At 35.0% G+C, this 22,498-nt stretch overlaps 2 protein-coding genes across 2 annotated transcripts; both read left to right on the top strand.

Annotated features, from left to right (window-relative positions):
- Nucleotides 1-4,269: 4,269 nt before the first annotated feature.
- LOC110938086 (disease resistance protein RGA5-like) lies at nt 4,270-4,848 on the top strand. The gene has a single exon (XM_022180554.2). It carries the CDS (start codon nt 4,372-4,374, stop codon nt 4,693-4,695), a length of 324 nt encoding a protein of 107 aa, XP_022036246.1. The 5' UTR covers nt 4,270-4,371; the 3' UTR covers nt 4,696-4,848.
- Nucleotides 4,849-13,927: 9,079 nt separating this feature from the next.
- Nucleotides 13,928-14,248, top strand: LOC118491624 (disease resistance protein RGA5-like). Its single transcript, XM_035989534.1, has one exon. It carries the CDS (start codon nt 13,928-13,930, stop codon nt 14,246-14,248), a length of 321 nt encoding a protein of 106 aa, XP_035845427.1.
- The last annotated feature ends 8,250 nt before the right edge of the window (nt 14,249-22,498 follow it).

Below are 22,498 nucleotides of genomic sequence, written 5' to 3'. Positions count from 1 at the left end.
GAATTTCATAACTATTTGATGTTGAGAGATACCTATCCAGCTATCCCTCATTAAATATTTTAACATGTTTAGAGATAACTATTTGTGAATTTCCTTTTGGGGTTGGACATAGTTCCTTGCGTCCCCAACATTCCTCTTAAATCAACCAATAGTTTTAAGTGGTGTGTAATTCGTAGATTTAATAATTTTAATTAGGGATGGCAATTTTTGCACGAAACACACATAATTAGGTTTTGAGGGATGGTAACTGATAAACACATTTAATTTATCACCGAGTCCTCATTAGGTTGAATTGTTTAACTAACAAGTCGATTTTGGCAATGTTAAGGATTCGAATCAAGCAATATTAGCAAAATGGTGGTGGCAATTTAGAACGGAAAAAAACGGCCTATGGCGAAATCTTATTTGGGCAATACACCATAACTCAAGAGCATGGATGATCATTCCAAGGAAGATTTCTATAGCTGGGCCGTGGAAACAAATTATTAGCATCCAAGAGTCATTGTTAAGAGTAGGGGTGGACTTGAATTTAGCGGTTTCGACTGTAGTTGTGGATGGCTCCACAACCTCCTTCTGGCTGGATTATTGGATTGGAGCAGGTCCTCTGTTCATGGAATTACCAAATTTGTTTAACATTGAAAACAAGAAATTATGTATGGTAAAGGAGAGAATCACGAATGGGTGTTATGGGCCGGTTTACACGTGGGACTGGGCCAGGCCCATTAGCGGTGGCGTCGAACAGGAGGAGCTGCAAAGACTGTTTAATATTGTAAGCATAGTGACGATCGGAATGGGGAAAGATAAATTTAAATGGAATTATGACGATTCGGGCGATTTCCGTGTGACAGATATTAAAAGGTACTTCAGCTCTTTTAATCGCTCTACACCGATATCCCCTTTTGTTTGGAATAATTAGGTTCCAAAGAAGTGGGGATTGTATCATGGAGAGCGGAGAAGGATCGGTTACCGACAAGATGTGCATTGGCAAGGAAACCATGATGAAACCGGAGAGCACTTGTTTGTCTCATGTCAGTTCGCGCAGATTATTTGGCAAAATATAGCGACATGGTGTAAGATTCATTCCTTTATTGTTTTTTATTTCAAAGATATCCTGAATATGCATGGTTACAGCCCGGGATCAAGGAAGAAGAAAAAGGTGTTAAATGCCATCTTCCTTGTTACTGTGTGGTGCATCTGGAAAGCGCAAAACGAAGCAATGTTTAATAGCGTTCAGCCATCGATTACCAAAATACTGGATGAAGTAAAAAGTATGGCTTTCTTGTGTATTAAGAATCGATCGAGAGATGAAACGATTACGTGGGAGAATTGGAGAAGTTTTAATATATTTAGCTGAATGTCTTAATAGTGTAATGAGTTGGTTGTAATTGGATTTTGTACTCTGTAAGTTTGGTGGCTAGCGACTCGCTAGTGTTTAATAATAAAATTTTATGTCGGCCGTTCAAAAAAAAAAAACAAGTCGATTTCGCGTTGACATGTTTAAAACTTATAACTAAACATGCTGTCATCCATTTTAATTACATAGATCGATTTGGTAACCCCTTTATGACCCATTTAACCTATTTTTCACAGTCCATCAATTCGATTAACACATTTACAACTTGATTGAAAAACATATAGTTTTAAATGGTGTTTAATTCCTATATTAGTTGGGGTCGAATTCTACGCACAACACACAAATAATTAGGTTATGGGTTGTCATATCTTAGACGTTTAATACGGTCGTCTTCGGGTTGAAGTGTTGAATTGATTGATTAAACAGGTAGTGTCCGCGTTGACATGTTTAGAATGTCTAATTAAACATGTGAGACCGCCAACATATTTAATTAAAACAAATTGACCAGCATAGAAATATCATTAAAGGTAATTAACAGGACCATGTCATCGTTTGCCGTGACTCATGTGCACTCTACGTTCTCTAAAATCTTTGAAATCAAGTATTTTTCTCTTACTTGCACATGCCTAGTTGCATAATTAAAGAATCTGTAGCTCTGTACAAACATATATAATGAATTTAAATAATAAAAATGCTATACACTCTTCTCTGTTGCGATGTTATAAATTATACTGTAATAAAATAAAATAAAATAAAATAAAATAAAATAATACACGTAGTCGTTATAGTGGTTACGATAGTATTAAGTTGGTAGTGATAAAAAAAGTCGGGTTCACACGGCCTGTAAGTCGCCTATGGGATTTACGCGTCCTATATATTTATAAAAATTAATTAAAGACCTAAACATATTATAATGGTATATTTTAATATTAATTTAGTGTAAGTTAGTTAAGATCAAATTTTATATTCTTTTTAACTGAAAGGATCATGTGCAGGAGGCATAATTTAAGTAACAAGGAGATCATGTATAAGAGCCATAATTCATACCAACGGTAGGAGAAAGTTTTGGCCTTTGATCAAGCAAATTTAATGGTTGAGATTGGGTGTTCTTCAAATCTATAAATCACGTAAGAGAAAACAAGTGAAACAAATAGAGAAGGGCAAAATAGGAAGATCCAATATTGGTAAAATTATAAACCCATTTTTCACACGATTTTCAAACGAATATAACTTTTTCATACAATAATATTATTTTAGAAATTACACCGTATCAACGAACATTTCATTCTCTTTACTTTGAGTCGTCTATTGCTATTGTTTTCTTAATTTTTATAATTTTTTATTTTACAAGCTATAACGTTCCGTGATTATGTTCCAGTACGTAATTACGTAATATGTAATTTATTCATGAAGCAAGTGTAATGTTACGTGATTATGTAGCAGAACGTAACTACGTACTAATAGTTGATTATGTATTAATATTACGTGATTTCATTAATGTAGTATTTATACGAAAACTAAGTAATTACATAATTATGTACTAACCATAATTGGAATAAAAAACAAAACATATAATATATGGGTTAATATTTTAGGTTTAGTCACGAATTAAGTATAAATACAAAATTTAATCATTCAACCTATAATAACAACGTAATGTCGTATATTACATATTTAATTACGTAATTAAGCATAAACAATTAAGTTCTCATTATTAAATGTATAATCACTTAATACATATAAGTGTAATAACATCAAGTATAGCAAATCATATTGAATGTCTAATCACATAATGATTTATATCGATTTTGATGAGGGGTATTGGTTTTTTAGGGTTTGTGTGGATTGATGAGATAAAGAGAGACGGAGAAAGAGATCTTGGAGGAATAGCCAATGGAGTTGATGATGAGTGATGACAGTTGAGATGGTATGATATGAAGAAGAAAGTGTTTAGATGATTAATTAGATTGTTTTTTTATTTTTTTTTATTTTCTAATAGTAAGGATCATTTAATCATTTCACTCCACTTAACATCAAAAATTAACCCCGTTCATATTAGAGACTATTCAAGAAACAAACGTATATACGTTAGTGACCAAGGCTGTAATATTAGATAGATCATGACTATAAGTGAAATTTCATCAAATCACATAAACTATATAAATTTTTTTCTCCTAGACAAATTTGGCAAATAAGAGTTAACTTTTGAATTAAATATGAGTAAAATAAGCATACTACACATTATATTATATTGAATAAAACAAATTTAAATAAGTAAATAGGTAAATATGATATCTCTATCATCAATCATATCCTAAGAAGTTTAAGTTACTATTTTATTAATAAATTTTTGAGTAAACTCTTAAAATGGTCTCTGAGATTTGTTCACTTTTATCACTTTAATCTGAAACTCAAACCTTTTGAATCTAGGTCCCTGTGGTTTCAATTTTGTTGTCATTTTCATCTAAAATTAAAATTTGATCAGATTTTAAAGTTAACGTCATGTTTTTTTGTCCTTTTCCACCATTTTAATTGAGGATAAAATAGTATTTTAACGTTTTATTATAAAAATTAAAAAAATCTGATCAATTTTCCCTAAATTAAAAGGAGGAAAAAGACATACATATTTATAAGTTTTAAGTAAGTAAATAGGTAAATATAATATTTTTATCATCAATCAATGGATATACGTAAGATTTTTACTTTATTTTTCATGACATACATAGAGGTTACTATTATCTTAATAAGTTTTTTTTTTAATATTATATGAAAAAGGATAAATAAGAAACCTATTTTGTCATGTATAATAGAAAAAAGGGAGGAAACTTCTTCCCTCTCACTGCATTGACATAGTCTTCGTCTTCTGTCTTCTTCTACTAACATTCCCTCTCTAGTCTCTATAAATACCCTCTCACACATTCTCATTCTGCAATCCCTATCCTCTTAATCAACCTTCTCTTTCTATATTCTACTTTCTAGAGAGAGAGAGAGCACATAAACTCATACAACTCACAACAATGCAGCAAAAGATTGTAGTGAAGGTGAGCATGGACGGGGACAAGAAAACCCGTAAAGCTCTGAAGATCGCGGTTAGTATTTCCGGAGTTGAATCCGCGTCTTTCGTTGGGTCAGATAAGGACCAGATAGCAGTGACCGGTGAAGGTATCGACTCCGTTGAACTAACAACCTTACTAAGAAAAAAGGTTGGATACACGGAGCTGGTAAGTGTTGGTCCAGTGGAGGCAAAGAAAGAAGAACCAAAGCCCACTGTGCAAGTTGATCCTTATGAGTATTACTATCATAGCTATGGTGTGCCCTATTATTATGTATCTCCGTATTGAGACTTCATAGACTGAAAACACAGTTGGTTTAAAATATATATTTCAACCCCTTTCTCTTGTTTATTATAATTGTGGTTTTAAGATTCCTCATGTAAATACAGCTTCTGTGTAAGGAATTTCACTTTTAAGTTTACATAACTGTTATCTCTAAAAGTTTGTTGTGTTACAAAGTCTTATGTTTGATGTGAAAGTCTAATAGAACCATTTTAGACCATGCGTTATGGGTGTGGAACCCCTACTTCATGTCATTTTTATAGGCAACACCGCCCCTTAGCATGTGAAAGGGGCATTTTGGATTCCATTCGTGTTTTAATTCACTTCTACAACGTCACCTCTACTATGTTGGATTTGTTTGATTTACACATTTCACACCATCACATCATTTAAAGATTAATTTTACCCATGATGGCGTGGGTGGCACATGTCGGAAGATGCCCTTTCATCATGTGAACCACTACTCATAGTCTTGTGACGAAACCACAATTGATTATAATTTTGTCGTCATCATCGTCATCATCATCCTCAGTAAATCTCATCAATAGCAAAGCTAAGGTAGGATCTGAGGAGGGTAAGATGTAGACAACCTTACCTTTACCCTGTAGGAATAGAGAGACGGCTTCCGATAAGACCCCCGGCTCCATAGTAGTTTTGCATCAAGCCTTGGACATAAGGCACATAACACTTTGCAGTCGGGACAAAGGTCGGTTAAGTGCATGTAACCCCCTTGTCTTTCGACTATCAACGCCACCACATGATGCATGATTAACCGTCTCCTGATGATCATACTTATATACATTATATGCGCACACCTCAACCGGTCCCAATTGATTATAATTTTGTGATTTGCAAATTCGGATTAGGTAAAATGTGATAAAGTGCATTTGTGATTGGCTATAGTAATTAATAAAAGGTTAATGTTGACAGAAAAACTAGAGAATGCTCGATCTCAAACAATGTTGTAAAACAAGGTCTAGAAGACCGAGTACTCACTACAAGGTAGGTTGCCGTGGTAATTTATTTTAGCTCCACCAAATAGTTCAGAATCGATCAAATGCGGTCAATCTCGGCCAAAAAGAAGAATTGGATCTAGTTGGTCAACTCGAGACGAGTTTGACTTAAAAAAAATACAATAAAACATTTTTCTTATGTCTATCATATTCAAGAATAAATATTGTTTTTCAAGGAATGGATATTAATTTTTGAAATACTTTACTATTTGAACATGTATTTTTCTATTTACATTGATATTCACGCATTTTGTTATAAATTTTAGTAAACTTATGAAATTTGACACATAATATCCCGAAAACTAATTTCTTTATAGTTTAACGTGTCCGAGTACTCCCCAAGTACTCTCCGCCTAGGCCGAACACTCGCAACGCCCATAGTCAATTGACCAAGGAGCCTAGCGACTTCTGCAACCATAATCTCAAGTGCATCTATTTATTACATAATGAGGTTTAGTATATATCAGGTTCCATATTTATTAATCTCAAGTGTATCTATTTATTACATAATGAGGCTCAGTTACAATAGGATGGGAAAAATACTTGATCAAATGAAGACATGAAAATGGGGATAGATATCAGGTTAAATGCAAGGTGATATCAGGGGAGACAACAGTGGCCCAACATCATTTATTATTGGTAGATGTAGTCATGAAAGAAAAACTGACCAAGGGAGATAGGGTAATGCGACCTAGGGTTAGATGGGAAATTTGAAAAGGAACAAGATTGAAGTGTTTAAAGATAAGGTTATCTCTATGACATCATCTCAAGGGGAAGCGGATACTAACTAGATCTGGGAGGATATGGAGAACACCATTACTAATGTGGCCAAAGAAACTCTTAGAGTCACACCAGGAAAGGTTGGTAGGCATAAGGAGTCATGGTGGTGGAATAAGGGATAAACAAGGGTGTTTTAGGGATCTTATGATGTGCACATACGAAGAGGAACGAGTAACTTTGAGGGAGAGATACCTAAAGGCTAAGAGGGAGGCGAAGAATACAATGACAGGGGCGAAGAACATGTATGAACGCATGGATATAAAGGAGGGGGAACACGATATTTTCAAGATTGCAAAAGCTCGAGAGCGTAGGAGGCAGGACTTAAGATTAGTGAAGTATATAAAGGGAGAGGATGGACGTGTTTTAGTCAAGGATCATCGCATTAAGATAAGATGGCAAACATACTTTCACAATCTTTTCAATGACCAGATGGACTACCAACAAGGATACAAAAACCTCACTTCACAAAGGTAACAACGGAATAACTGCTATTGTCGGCGTATAACACAGGGAGAGGTGAGGACGACACTAAGAAAGATGGGAAGGGCTATGGCAGTTGGGCCAGGCAACATACCAATTGAAGTGTGGAAGTGTTTGGGAGAAGAAGGAATCCAATGGCTAACTACTTTATTCAACTTTATTTTCAAATCTGGAAGAATGCCAGATCAATGTGGGAGTAGTGTGGTAGTAGCGTTATATAAGAACAAAGGAGATGCCTAATGTTGTGGGAACTACAGAGGGATTAAGCTGCTAGGACATACTATGAAACTAACGTATTTGGATTCATGCCAGGGCGATCAACTACGGAAGCAATACATATTCTAAGGAGATTGATGGAGAAGTATAGGGAGAAGAAGCGGGATCTACATATGGTGTTCATTGATCTTGAAAAGGCATATGATAATGTGACACGTAGATTGATTTGGGATAGTTTGGAGAGTAGAGGAGTGTCTAAGAAGTATATAGACATTATTAGGGATATGTATGTTAGGACTTACACTAGTGTTCGGGCGCCTGTTGAGTATACTGGTTTTTTTCCCCTATGGAGGTAGGACTCCACCAAGGGTATGCCTTAAGCCCCTTCATGTTTGCAGTGGTCTTAGATGAGCTGTCAAAGTGGATTTAATGGTTTTGTAGGTGACTACGTTCAAGTATTTAGGATCATTTGTACAAGGGGATGGGGAGATAGATAGTGATGTAGCCCACGTCAAGGTTGGATGGTGTAGGTGGAGAGCAGCCACTGGGGTTTTGTGCGACAAGCGGTTTCCAACTAAATTAAAAGGAAAATTTTATAGGGTTGCAATCAGACCTGCTATGTTATACGCGACTGATTGTTGGGGTATCAAGAAAGCACAAGCACACAAGATGGAGGTAGGAGAGATGAGGATGTTGAGGTGGATGTGTGGGCACACAAGGTTAGACCGAATAAGAAATGGGGTTTTTAGAGAAATGTTAGGAGTGGCTAATATAAAGGAAGGGAGATTGAGATGGCTTGGGCATGTGAAAAGGAGGCTAACGATGGAGCCGTGCGTCTCTCTAAAGCAGCCTCTTTACCTTAGAGATAAAGGTAAGGTTTGTCTACACCCATCATTCTTTTACTCTTCTAGTAGTCTTGCTATTTGAGAGATTTACTGATTTTGGTTGTTATTGTATATAAATTATAGATTACATATATAAAGTAAAAACTATTAAAACACTTTGGTAGTTTCGTGTGATACCTTCATTCCCTTCCAAGATGGGGTCGGGTCGAACATAATACAACAAACGGAAGGCGCCACTTATCTTCCAATGGTTATCCATAGTTTAATTGTAACAAGTCATCCTCCTTAATCGATTCTTGAGGGCCAAAGGTGACGAACTTTAATAGTACAAGGGCTAGCTCAATAAATTGTTCTTAATACATGGTCCCCATCAAAAACATTATACAACGACTTCAGCCACTGATGGCCGTGTCAAGCAAGTACAGAAGTCGTAACCTTCTAGTGATGATGATGATGACATTTAAACAAACTCTACCTAAGTATCCACATATTATATGATATTATATTTATTTATATTTTAAAAATAAGCAACAACTTATACACCAACATGTAAAGTGTATTTTGATTTTTATTATAACTTTTAACATACGACTTTTATAACATTTCAAGTATGTATTGTGACATACGTATTTTTATCTATGTATTTAGAAATAAATTTTACTCAAAGCTAACTTATGGATAGTAATATACAAGTGTTCGAAGTAAAAATGTACATGTTATCAAAACTTACTTTTTCATATATTTAGTAATATAATTTAACTGTTTTTTTTACAGTTTTAACGACGTTTTGCTATAAATTCGTTGAAACGAACTTATACTCTTAACATGATATCTTTCTGGTACTGTAAACTATAACGAGTGCCGACAGTGAATCGATGCCTTCTAAACAATATCAGAACTGGTAGTTGTTTTTATCTCTTAGTTCCTAGTTCCTATACCGAGTGTCAAAATCGTACCGATGTTGTAGCAAATCAAACCGATAGCGACCAAAAACCGGCCGCAAATCATGGAGATCCCAGTAGTTATATTCTAATACACTTGGTCGTTATTATATTCTAGGGTAAATTACACTTTTCGTCATTTATGTTTGTATTAAATTACAATGGATAGCCTTAATTTCAATAATTACAGACACAATCCTTTATTTGAAAAACCCATTACACATTTCGTCCTTTAACACTAACCAGGTTAAAAATTTCAATTAAGTCTAATCATGTGCCTTGACCATGAGGGTAGAATGGTAATTTTACTTATTTATTCAAAATAAATTTAATAAATAAAACAAAAGAGAATTTTTAATAATAAAATATATATACATATTTACATGACCCACTCTCTCTCAGCTATCTCTATCTCTCTCTAACTTCAACCAAACCCAAGATCACCACCTGTGACCGCCACCACCGGCTAAAAAAAAAACCACCGTCGATAGAATATGAACAACCATCTTTAATCAAAAACCAAATGGAAGTCTTAGTAATTTTGCCTTAGTTAGTGTAGACCATAAAAGCAATTATCCAAATCATATGAACACAATCCAACAAAACCATGATTTCTGTATTTAAAAAATGGCATAAATCAAACTTCATTGGTAGAAACAAATTATTAAAAAAATAAATAAATAAAGATTTCAAAACATGTAATCCCAATAAACAACTCTGTGAATGAACAATACATGTGACCCACTACAAAGTTGAAATAGAAGTTTATTATCTATCCAAGGAACATAGAACATCATTTGTACAAAGGGGGTGTTTGGGGTTCCTTATTTTTCTGACTTTTGACTTATTGGTGGGTAAAAGGACTTATTTTAGTGTTTGGATTTTCTGTTGTTGTGAGACAAGAAGTCAAGAAGTAAGAAATTCTTACTTATTTTGAGGGAAAAGGACTTTTAATAAGTCAGAAATAAGTTAAGCCAAACATGCCCAAAGTTGAATGGATTTCAAAGGAGAACAATTAGATCTCTTGAGCGTGACGTCGGATGCAAATTTGACTTCATAAGTCCTTCATCCATTGAAGATGTATTCGAATCTTCTGCTCATCTGCAGCGACGATGTTGTTGGTGGTGCATCGGTGGCGATGGTAAGGACTGCAGCGGCGACAGTTGGTTGTGGTAACAAGTGGTTGTCTTGGTCGATGGTGGTGGTGGGGGTTGCAGGACGGATTTGGTGGTGGTGATTGTTGGGATACGGTGGTGGTGGTGGGGCTTGGCTAGCAGAAGTTTGGAACCCTAATTTGGGATGGTAGATGAAAGAGGGGCTTTTAAGGTGGGAAGAATCAGGGTAAAATTACCATTCTACCCTCATGTGTAAGGCACATGATTTGACTTAATTGAAAATGTTAATTTGGTTAGTGTTAAAGGACGAAATGTGTAATGGGTTTTCCAAATAAAGGATTGTGACTATAATTATTGAAGTTAAAGGTTATCTATTGCAATTTTATACAAACATAAAGGACGAAAAGTGTAATTTACCGGTTATTCTAAAATAAATATAGTGCTTACCGTATTTTAATAAATTGTTGGTAATAAAAAATGGGGTTCACATTAATGAGAGTTGGCATCTTTAATAAATTGTTGGTAATAAACAATGGGGTTCACACGGCTTGGAAGTTGCAGGACTATACGCGTCCTATATATCTAAAAATTAATTAAAGACTGATAAAACTAACATATAATTCATTAATGCTAATTTAGTGTAGAGTAAACTTCCGTTTTGCTCTCTGTTCTCTGTGGTTTGGTTACTTTAACGGTTTTGTCTCAAACCTTTTAAAATAGCCATTTTACTCCATGATGTTTTGGTTTTGTTGCCAGTTTGCTCCCTGCGGGGAGCAAAATGGAAAAACAAACAATTTGGATGGAGTTAGAGGCGGGGAGCAAACTGGCAAAAGAACCGAAACATCAGAGAGTAAAATGGCTATTTTTAAAGGTTTGAAGCAAAACCGTTAAAGTGACCAAACCACAGGGAGCAAAACGAAAGTTTACTCTTTAGTGTATATTAGTTAGGATCAAGATTCGATAACCTTTTAAATAAGCTATAATGAAGAATATTTAACCAAACTTCTATTACCTATCATACTAACAAAAAATTACCAATAGGCGGTGGTCCATTGGCAAAGACAAATTCTTTAAACACGTTGGGAGGAGGGTCTTGGGTACAAGTCCCACAGACGGCAGGAAATAAAAAAAATTTGCCGTTCAAAAAAAACAAAAAAAAAATAAATTTTAGAAAGTAATTTATTTGAAGGAGAATTTCATATGATTAAATTAAATTAAGTTAAATTAAATTAAATTAAATTAAATTGTCAACTACTACAAACACCAATGTCGGCGGCAATAGTGCCTGTCGGCTATTGGGTCACATGGGCGGTAAAGGGAATAGTGTCAGGCAGCTGCCTTACACTCCCCTATTGGCCCAACAAATTTACGATTTTATCCCACTTTAAAATTATGCTTTTACCATCAGTTCAAAAATATGTTTTTACCCCCACTAAAAAATAAATTTGCGTTTTTGCTCCCAGCTAAATATTTAGATTTTGCTCCCGGTTCAAAGTTACGATTTTGCCCCGTTTCAATTTACAATTTTGCCATTAGCTTTTTTCCCATTAAAAATACGATTTTGCCATCAGCTCAAAATTATGTTCTTACCCCCATTTAAAAATAAATTAGCGCTTTTGCTCCCAGCTAAAAATTTCGATTTTGCCTTCGGTTCAAAATTACGATTTTGCCCCGTATAAATTTATACTTTTGCCATTAGTTTTTTTCCTTACAGCCAAGTTACGGTTTTGCCCTAAGCTTATATTTACATTTTCTCTATCGTTTTTGTTTGTTTTGCTGGTGAAATTACAATTTTGCCCCTAGTGTAAAAAGTCAGTGCTGCCGGCAGCTTCCTGACACTCCCCCATAGGTCAATTTAATTACGATTTTATCTCTAAATTAAAATTATGATTTCACCCTCAGTTAAAAATTACGTTTTCCCATCGTTTTAGTTTTTTTAGCAAAACTATAAAGGTTTTTTGTTTTAATTGGTTTACTCGATTTAATTTTTTTTTCGTGTCAAGGATCTGCCTAACACTAGCTCATTAGTCCTGAAAAATTACAGTTTTGCCCTGAGCCTAAAATTACGGTCTTATCATCGTTTTTTTTTCATAACAAAATTATAATAGTCTTTTTTAATTGATTGAGAATTATTCGGCCATCGTCCGAAACGTAGGCGGGGCACCAACTAGTTAAACTACATGTACATGATAGATAGGGAATAGTTGAGTTATGTGATTGGCCCAAACTGACTAAAAGCAACTAGCTTTTTTTTATTGGATATAATAGGCAAATGTGATTTTAGTCTCTATAATTTGAGTAATTTTGCTATTTTAATCTAAAGTTTTAAAACGTTTTCATTTTGGTCCAAATAGTTTTAAGCGTTATCATTTTAGTCCACTGAGTTAACTCCGTTCATTTTTTTATGTTAGCTAAAAGGGTAATTTGATCATCTTATATGGTCGAATTGCCCTTCTAATTAACAGAATTATATATAAAATGAATGAAATGCCCTTCTAGTTAACAAAATAAAGGGATGAAGTTAACCTAGTGGACTAAAATGTCAATGTTTCAAATCTTTGGACTAAGCTGCCAAAATTGTCCAAACCACATAGACTAAATTGACATTTAACTCTAATAATTAAAAGCAAACTCAAGTATTAAAATGCTATTCATTAGAGGAGAATAGTGTCAAGCAGCTCCCTTACAGTTTCGCACGCACTGGTCCAGTCAAATTACGATTTTTCATGTTTAAATTTACAGTCTTCCCATTGGTTTTACTTTTTTTCCTCTCCAAGCCAAATTAGGATTTTGCCCTCAGTTCAAATTTATAGTTTTGCCACCGATTTTTCTCTGGCAAATTACGATTTTGCCCCTAGTGTAAACTTATAGTCATGTCATCGTTTTAATTTTTTTTTTTTACCAAACTATAGTAGTGTTTTCTTTTAATTGATTGACTCGGTGTAATTTTTATTCGTGTCATGCGACTACCTAGCATTTATTCCTAGTTTAAAATTATAGTCTTTCCATCGTCTTTGTTTTTTTTTTAGTAAAAGTATGGTAATGTTCTTTTTTATTTGGTTGACTCGATCTAAGTTTTTTTAAATCGTGTTATGAGTAATATGTATAAGTAACTTAAACACAGACGTACATGTTATAAGAGAGAAATATTCGGCTTAGTACCCTCCAACGCGAACGGCAAAAACTAGTTCATTTACAAACTTCATTATTACCTATGTATCAAACCCAAAATCAATATTAACTTCCTTAATGATAAAATCATCCAATTTACCCATTTAAATTTATCTATTTAAAAATTTTAGTATGACTAGTTTGCCCTAAAACTCTAAAATTACATATTTATCCATTTGTCCATTAAAACCCGGAATTGGTGGTGGACTACTCGGGTTACTCTCAGAGTACTCCGTTTGTCCAGTTGGTGTTCCGAGAGTGCTCGAGATTGATTTGTTGGCCGTTCAAAAAAATAAATAAATGAGTGTTTAAACAGTGACATGGTTAATCTTGTCCTTTATCTAATTACCCTATCTATTAATGAGTGTTTTAAACAGTGGTATGGTTAATCTTGTCGATCGTTTATCTAAATAATTATTGAAAGGTATAGATTATTCATAAATACAAGAATAAAAAATAAAAATACCGTGTCATTTTTATTAGGCAAAGGTGGGAGGCTTCCCTGATCTCTCCTACTGCATTGACAAAGTCTTAGTGGTCTTCTTAATCATGTAACATTTCCTCTCCTATAAATACCCTCTTACTAGAGCTTCAATCTTCAATCACATTCTACCATTAACCCTCTTACTAGAGCTTCTCTTTCTACTTCTAAACACAAATTCATACAACTCACAACAATGCAGCAAAAGATTGTGGTGAAGGTGAGCATGAACGGCGACAAGAAAACCCGTAAAGCTCTTAAGATCGCGGTTAGTATATCTGGAGTTGAATCCGCGTCTTTCGTTGGGTCAGATAAAGACCAGATAGCGGTGACCGGTGAAGGTATAGACTCGGTTGAACTAACAACCTTACTAAGAAAAAAGGTTGGATACACGGAGCTGGTAAGCGTTGGTCCGGTGGAGGCGAAGAAAGACGAACCAAAGCCCACCGTGCAAATTGATCCTTATCAGTACTACTATCAAAGCTATGGCGTGCCCTATTATTATTATGTATATTAGGATTCAGATTACATAAACTGATACAAGTTTAAGAAATCATAATAGAGTATAAAAAGTGGTTTTAAAATGATGCTCAATTAGCTTCATTTAGATATAGTTTGTGTGGTTCATTTTGTGAGGATTTACACTTTTAAGTCTATATCAATATCAATATAGTTTCTGAATTTTGCTGTGTTAGAAAATCATATGTTTGATGGGAGAAAATCAATAACGAAACAAACAAATAAATGTATCCGGTAAAATCAGCTCAAGAGATAGAGAGGCAACACCCAACGAGATTTTCTGCTGTACAAAAGTTCTATCACTTTATAATAGTGAAAATTAAATAACACAAAGCAGATGTATATATAAATTATTAATAATAGTTAAAAACTACACATAACCGGAGTGTAACAAAACTTGTAATATGATGAAACCAAAATTGCACCTTTAGAGAAATGTGAAGCAAAATCGTCAAGTTTAGAAAAAAAAGGTTTTATGATTAAACGTTGTTGTTGAAAAAAAAAGAACTACAGAATGGTCGAAAAGTGTATTATTTATATAAAATGAGGTTCGATACATATACGAAAATCAGTTACAATAGAATGAGCAAAACACTTGATTAAATGAAAACTCGAGGAAGGAATTTGTTAGAAAAATGGCGGAGTTACGTAATGATTTAGTTTGTGGGTGATTTTTTAAACTTATTTGGTTTACGAGATGTTCAATTCTTTCACAAGCGGACTTTGACTTTTCAATCTTGAGTCCACTTCTCCTACAAGTGCATAAGAAGAGGAGTGAACTTCACGTACCCATAAACCAAATCATTCATGTTAATCCCACGTATTTTGGGCACACTTTAAAATAGGGTTGTAAATGAGTTTGTGAACCGTTAAGCGGGATGTTCGTTTATATTTGTTTCTTTAATAAATGAACTAACATGAACAAGAAATTCTGTTGGTTAAGTTAAACGAACAAACATAAACAGATGTTGCGTTCGTTCGTTTATGTCCGTGAACGTTTGACAATATGTTCATTTATGTTTGTTTGCTTGTTTATTTTATTTGTGTTACTTCATTTAAAAGTTTTTATATGTTGAAGTTTTGTTTTGTTGTTTTTATTTATCAAAAATTTGAAACCTTAGTTATGCTATTTGACTCTCTCAACATCACTCATTTAACCATTTAAATTTCAGTATATGTTAATGGTTGACAAACTTCTTAATTTTATGTTAATCATTCTTTTTTTTAATAATTATGTCAACTATTTATTGTTCGGATAATTATATTAAGTGCTTATTTATTTTTGGGTGGATTCTACATAAATGCATATTTTATTTTGTAATGAATATATGTTTGTGTGTATTCATTTGTGTTCATAAACGTTGCTTATATTCATTTATGTTCATGGACATGTTTCTTTGAGTTCATTTGTGTTTGGTAAGTGTTGGTGAATAGCTCATGAACACGTTCCTTTCCTTAATGAGCGAACACGAAAAAAATTCTTGTTTGGTAAGCGTTCGTGAACAGTTCATAAACAAGCTTATTTCTTAACGAACGAACTCAAAAAAAGCCTTATTCGTGTTTATTCAGTTCATTTACAACCCTACTAATAAGAAAAAGAGAATCCATACATACCAATACCTAACATTGACATTACATGAGCTTTTATAAGAGTCTTCTTGAGAAGCAAAGCAATTATTCCTCTTTTACATTCTAAATGTCAAGTTTGTATAAAGATATTTTACATTTATATTAGTTAGACAATGTATTTTTTTAATGGCGCACAGTTAGGATATTGCTAACCAGGTTAGTAGTTAATATGTTAGTATCACTAAGTTAAAATTCAAATCCCTCTTGTCTGGATTTGAACCCATGACCTCCAAAAGAAACAAAGCTTCCCACCTCCCCTTAACAACTAGGCCAAGAGATCATTGGTAGTTAGACAACGCATTTGATCATCAATTTAAACATTTTTCTGATAAACTGCACTAAAGGTATACTTAGTGACTTAATGAAAAATATGTTAACATAGGTCCCGAGATGGTAATGGTTCATGACTCACAACTATGGGAGGAGAGTGATGGAGGTTGTTAAAAGAGATATCTTTTCAACTTTGGGGCCACTACTTTAAATAAAAAAATAAAAAAAAAAACTTTCATTCATACACAGGACCCTACTGTTTGGGGCCATTATTGCATATATATATATATATAAATAAGTCACTTTTTCATGCATAAACACTTGTAACTTATGCTTTAGGAATTTTTCAGAAAAAGATATTCAATTTTTAGTTTTAATCCAAATGGTTTTACCTTTTACAATTTTAACCCTACAAAATTTGTTTTTTTTTCCACTTTAACTCAAAACTTTTCATTATTTGCAATTTAACTTCACAACTTTTGTCAATTATACTTTTCGTCTTTGGTTTAACGTTTTTACGTTCCGTTACGTATAGTTCTAAATTTTTCGAGTTAATAAGACGCAGCGTACGAGTGTGGTTCAACTTTTTTATGTTTTGTTTCAAATTTTGCAAGTTAACATGGCGCAACGTGCATGTGTGGTTCAACGTTTTTACCTCTATTTTTTCATGTTTGACAGGTTCGTCGCAACACGCAGATCCTAGGTCGAGTCAGTGTTGGTGGTCGATCACAGTTGTGTGACATTAGTACTATTTGACACCGTTTACGTCCCGCCGCAACGCGGGGTGTGCTTTGGGGGTTTTCCAAAGAAAAAATGGTTATGCATATGGTTGTCGTAACCTTGGCTTTAGGGGTTTTCCAAAAAAAGTTGATTTTTTTTACTTTTCACCCAAAAGTATTTCATAAATTACTTTTAACCAAAAACTTTCTTTGTTTTACTTTTAACCCAAAACTTTTTTTATCTTTTGCAATCTATTCTCACAACTTTTTTTACTTTCAACTTTGATCCTTTATAGTTTTCATTTTCCGCAAATTTTCCACTTTATGCTTGGTTCTAAATTTTGTGACTTAACACATCGCAACGTGCGTCTTTGGTTTAGCGTTTTTACGTTTCGTTCTAAATTTTGCGAGCTAACACGACGCAACGTGCGTGTATGGGTGAACGTTTTTACATCGTCTATTTTTTTCCGTTTGACAGATTTAACATAACGTACGGGTCCTAGGTCGAGTTAGTTATAACTAAAGAATCCCCGCCGCATTGCGGCGGGTCTCAATTCTAGTAATTAAAAAAAAAAGAAACTTTTTTCATTCATACACAGGACCCTACCAAAAAGCAGCATGGCCCAAACCAATAACACCTCAATAAAGGCTACAAACCAAACCAATTTCCAGAATGTACAGGGGATTCACACACCACTCTTTCCACTATAAACTATTAAATTTTTTATGTATTTAAACCACAGGAAACCCAATGATTTGATCGACCCCATAATCTCTTCCGTGGACCATCTTTTATCATTGAAAATATTATCGTTCCTCGTCTTCCATAAACACCACGCAACCACGATGACAAGGCCGTGAATCATCTCCTCTTTATCTTTGCTCAAGCCCGCCGTCTATATATCTTCTTCACATAGAGCACAAACCTTTGACTCGATCGCGATGTTTCTCCTAGTTAGAGTAGCCCGTGTTGGAAGGTGATTCAGTTCTGCCACCACGCAAAGATGTTACATTTAGCCGGTAACCATTTACACCACTCTGAGGCGCACCCAATTTTTTTTCATGGGGGGCGAAAATTTATTGTTTTCGGTCCGGTTTGGGTCGGATCATAGAGTGGCAGATCTAAAAATTTACTCATATGGAATCATTGTTTTTAGATGATCCAATTCAAGGGGTGCACCCGCCCCCTTGGGAAAAGAGTGAGTCCGCCCCTAACCCCGCTCCATAACATAGTTGCTGCTATAATCTGTCTTTCTATTGAACAACCTTTTCACCGAACTTACCGAAAACACACCTGAGTCATCGCCCAACCAGCTCCAAGAATCGTTCATATTAGACACTGAAACCGAAGCTAAACTATCAGTCCAGGCCTGCCATCCCAATTGCTCTTGAGCGGAAACGAAGTTCCTTTTCCACCTCCACTTCCAGGCATACGAAACCCCTGAAAGGTCCACACAATCAACTATTAAGCAACATTTATCCGTTTTCCAAAGCAAAAAGGTTTAGCCAAACGTCCTTTAGGGGCCCGATAAAAAACAAGGATCTATCCAAAATCGGACACTTTTTCCCGTTACCCACCTTACTCCTAACGAGAATGGGGATTTTTGACCCGCTACTACAAGATTGGATCTCAGTCTAACTAAATTGTTCCAACAACCTGTAATTTTCTTGTTACTAGACAGAACCGACTAGCCCATCTTTTTTCAGAGACAAGCGTCTATAACCCTTTTCCATAAGCTTCCATCTCTACCCTATATCTCCATAACCACTTAGCTAGAATAGTGTTGTTAACCACCTTAAGCTTATTAACCCCAAAACCTCCCATCTTCTTCGGAGCGGTGACCCTTTCCCAGGTCTCCCAATGCATTTTGGATATTTAGTTAGTAGCAGACCGAAGAAACCTTTTCATAATTGATTCTAAACGATCCGTGACACTAACCGGGGCCTTAGAAAACCGGGCCTTAGAAAGGGAAAAATAGTATATAGGAAAACTTTCAAGAATGACTTTAATCAAAGTAACTAGTCCCCCAATAGAAAGGATACGGGTTTTCCAAGTGGAAAGGCGGGCTTCAAACACCTCAACCACCGTGATCCCCAAGTAGAAGAAAGGGATGCTACCGGTCTTACACCCCACCACCTCGGCTAAGATGTTCACCTCCTCCACACCCACCTCGATTCCGAAAAGATTAGATTTATGAAAATTAATTTTAAGCCCCGAACTCATATAGAAACAACTATGGCTATAAACGAACCGAACGAACACGAACAAGGCCTTGTTCGTGTTCGTTCGTTAAGAAAATAAATGTGTTCACGAACGGTTCATGAACACTTACCGAACGAGATTTTATGTTCGTGTTCGTTCGTTAAGGAAATGAGCGTGTTCGCGAACGGTTCACGAACACAAACAAACACAAATAAATTTGGCGAACTCGACAAAGGATAAAGGTAGATGGCTCAGAGAGTAGCACTAGAACTTGAATCCCTTATTGTGGACCGGAGGTCGACCGTATTCGTCGATATAAATAATGAGAAATAAAAGGGAAATGGTGCATAAACAAGGTGAAAGAGGGTTTCTTCATTTAATTGTTAGGGTAATAAAATAAATAAAAGTTTAATAATATAAAAATTATAGATAAAATATATGAAAGTACAAAAATATTCAATTAAAACACAAACATACGAACATAAACAAACACAAATGAACAAATGTTCACGAACACCTTACCGAACGTTCACGAACACAATCGAACGAACGAGACCTCTGTTCATGTTCGCTCATTTAACTAATCGAACGAAATTTCTTGTTCATGTTCGTTCATTTATTAAACGAACGGACATAAATGAACTTCCCGCCGAACGATTCACGAACTGTTCGCTGAACGTTCGGTTCGTTTACAGCCCTAGAAACAACGAAGAATTCTAGAAACGTTCCTTAAGTTACCGTGCGCCCGATCTCCCGATAAAAATGCATCATTCGCATAGAGGAGGTGCGAAACCACCGCCCCCCATTTGGAAGTTTAATCCCATCCAACATACCGACCTCACATGCTCTCGAAAGCATGCAAGCCAGAGCTCCCATCACTAAAAGAAAGAGGAAAGGGGATATGGGGTTCCCTTACCTTATACCCTTATGGCATTGAAACTCATAAGTCGGGGCCCGTTTACCAACACCAAGGACCTAGCCGAGACTAGAATACCTCTAATTCACATGCACCATCTATTAGAAAAGCCCATTTAAGATGTAATCGAGATAAGGAATTCCTAATTAACGTTATCATACGCCTTCTCAAAATCCAACTTCAAAAGAAACGCATTCCTTGAATCCTTCTTTAACCGACTAAAATCTCATTAAGCATCAACGGACTATCAAGAATGTATATTTCTTTTAAGAAAACCGTTTGGAAGACCAATATGACCGACAATTTTCCTAATCCCATTAGCAAGGATTTTGGAAATCACCTTGCGAATAACATCAATAAGATTAATCGGCTTATAATCCTTAAGACTCAAAGTCCGAAGACCCCAGCGTTGGTAATATTTTTTATCTTGTTTATTTACTTATTTAATTATATATTATTTAGAATTTTAGATAGTTTTCTTTACTTATGTAATTTTACTTGCTTAAACAAAATTAAAAGGTTAAAAAAAGTTGGTATATATAATTTTTGACAAAGTTTTAAAAAGATATAATTGTTATAAATGTTAATGTAGGCAATCATCAAGAGGCCCCGGTTTTTATAGGGCGGATCTGAGAAAAGTCTTGGGCCACCATAAAGCGCGAACCGTATCATTCAAACGATTCGTTCTTGGGAAAGTGGTCGTCAATGAGGACAAAAGTTAGCAATTTCAACAACATAGTCAACCGCCATATTAACAACAAAAATAGACCGAGTGGTTCAAGCGAAGCAGACGTCATGTTTGCCGCTCTCGACAAGTTTAGAGCAACATGCGGTTACGCATTTACCATGGTTAAATCTTGGAAGGTGCTTAAAAAATCGCCAAAGTGGTATCTTGTGCCACCGGTCAAAACTGGTGGATCATCAAAGCGCTCCAAGACTCCTTCAGGCACGTCGAAGTCGCGCTCGTCCGCAGGTGCATCTGATGCTCGTTCTTACCTAGACCTAAACAACACCAACCTCGACCTAGACTTTGAAGAGCCGCAAGAACTGACACGCCCGTCAGGTAGAGACAAAACCAAGGCAGCAAACGCAGCAAGGACCAAAGGCAAATCCACTTCTACAACAACAACAAATACCGAAGGTGGATCCAGTCGCTCGTCCAAGTTAGACCAGAAACTTGCTCGAATTCTATCGCCAAAGGAACAAGAGATCTAGTTGGAAAAGAGTAGGCAAAAGGCGGCCGACATTCAGTTCCTCAAAGAACTGTTTCCACCTCATGTATCCGACGAGGATCAGACGATCATCGAAATGGAGAAGCAAGCCATTGTTGTTAAATATCTAAACAAGTAGACGATCTTATGTCTTTTTTTTAAGAATTTGATTTTTTTTATTGTAAGTTTAATTACTATGTTATGTATTCTTTTAATGATAAAAATAAATAAAAACAAAATTAAAAAATAATTGATTAAGTCATGATTGAAGGGGTTCCATCCCATACCATGGATGTTATTGAGAAGATGAAATAGAGCCCCTTAGGTTACGTGACCATGATGTGTCGATAATATGTTACAATGGAGCCGTAGAGGGCTCTACCATACCCTCCAACCTTATCACCAAGTAAAATCCATTGGTAATTTGTTGGGAATAACCTCCAAGGACAGCGTTGCACTAGTTGTTAGAAATTTGTTACTGGTTTCTCTGGTGATTTGCTGATAATTGCCAGAGATCCAATTACCTTTTTTTGAACGGCTAATTTCTTTAATCCCTGTCGTCTGTGGGACTTGAACTCAAGACCTCCCCCTTCTCAACCTTGGTGTTTTAAAGGCTTTGTCTTTGCCAATGGACCACCACCCCATTGGTTAAAGATCCAATTACTGACACACTCAGTTCACACGATGTATTAATGACGGATCTATATCGATAAAACACTTTTGCCTTATGGATTTTCGATAGATTTATGACTGACTGGCTCGTTGGTGAAACTCCTTTTTGTAATGATCGTTGGTGAAACTCTTTTTTGTAATGATCTCTCTTTGTATATAAATACACATGTAGATATCTCCCATCTCACTCTATAAATGTATAACAAAATGAATAGTGGTTTGTCAAGCACCAAAACTTAGATTTAAAACTTCTTATAATTACGTTAAAAAAAAGTTAAAATTAAATCCCATGAATATATACATGAAATCCACCAATTTATCATCAATAAATGATAAACCAAAATCTGAGTGTTGTTGAGATATAAAATTATGACAGTTTAATGAATGAAAACTAAAACTATATTCAAAAGTCAATTATTATTATTATTATTATTATTATTATTATTATTATTATTATTATTATTATTATTATTATTATTATTATTATTTATAAAATATGGTCTCCGTCATAAACATTAAACAACGACTTCAGCCACCACTAGCAAGTAGTCGTCGCAAAGTGATGATTTGACTACATTTCTTTTAAATATTTTTACCAACTTTTCTTCATCTCCAGTACCCTATCTAT

This window comes from Helianthus annuus, chromosome 4 (genome assembly GCF_002127325.2).
Source record: "Helianthus annuus cultivar XRQ/B chromosome 4, HanXRQr2.0-SUNRISE, whole genome shotgun sequence".
Classification (NCBI taxonomy): Eukaryota; Viridiplantae; Streptophyta; class Magnoliopsida; order Asterales; family Asteraceae; genus Helianthus; species Helianthus annuus.
The sequence above is the reverse complement of the archived record's forward strand: the minus strand, read 5'-3'. Positions and strand labels throughout refer to the sequence as shown.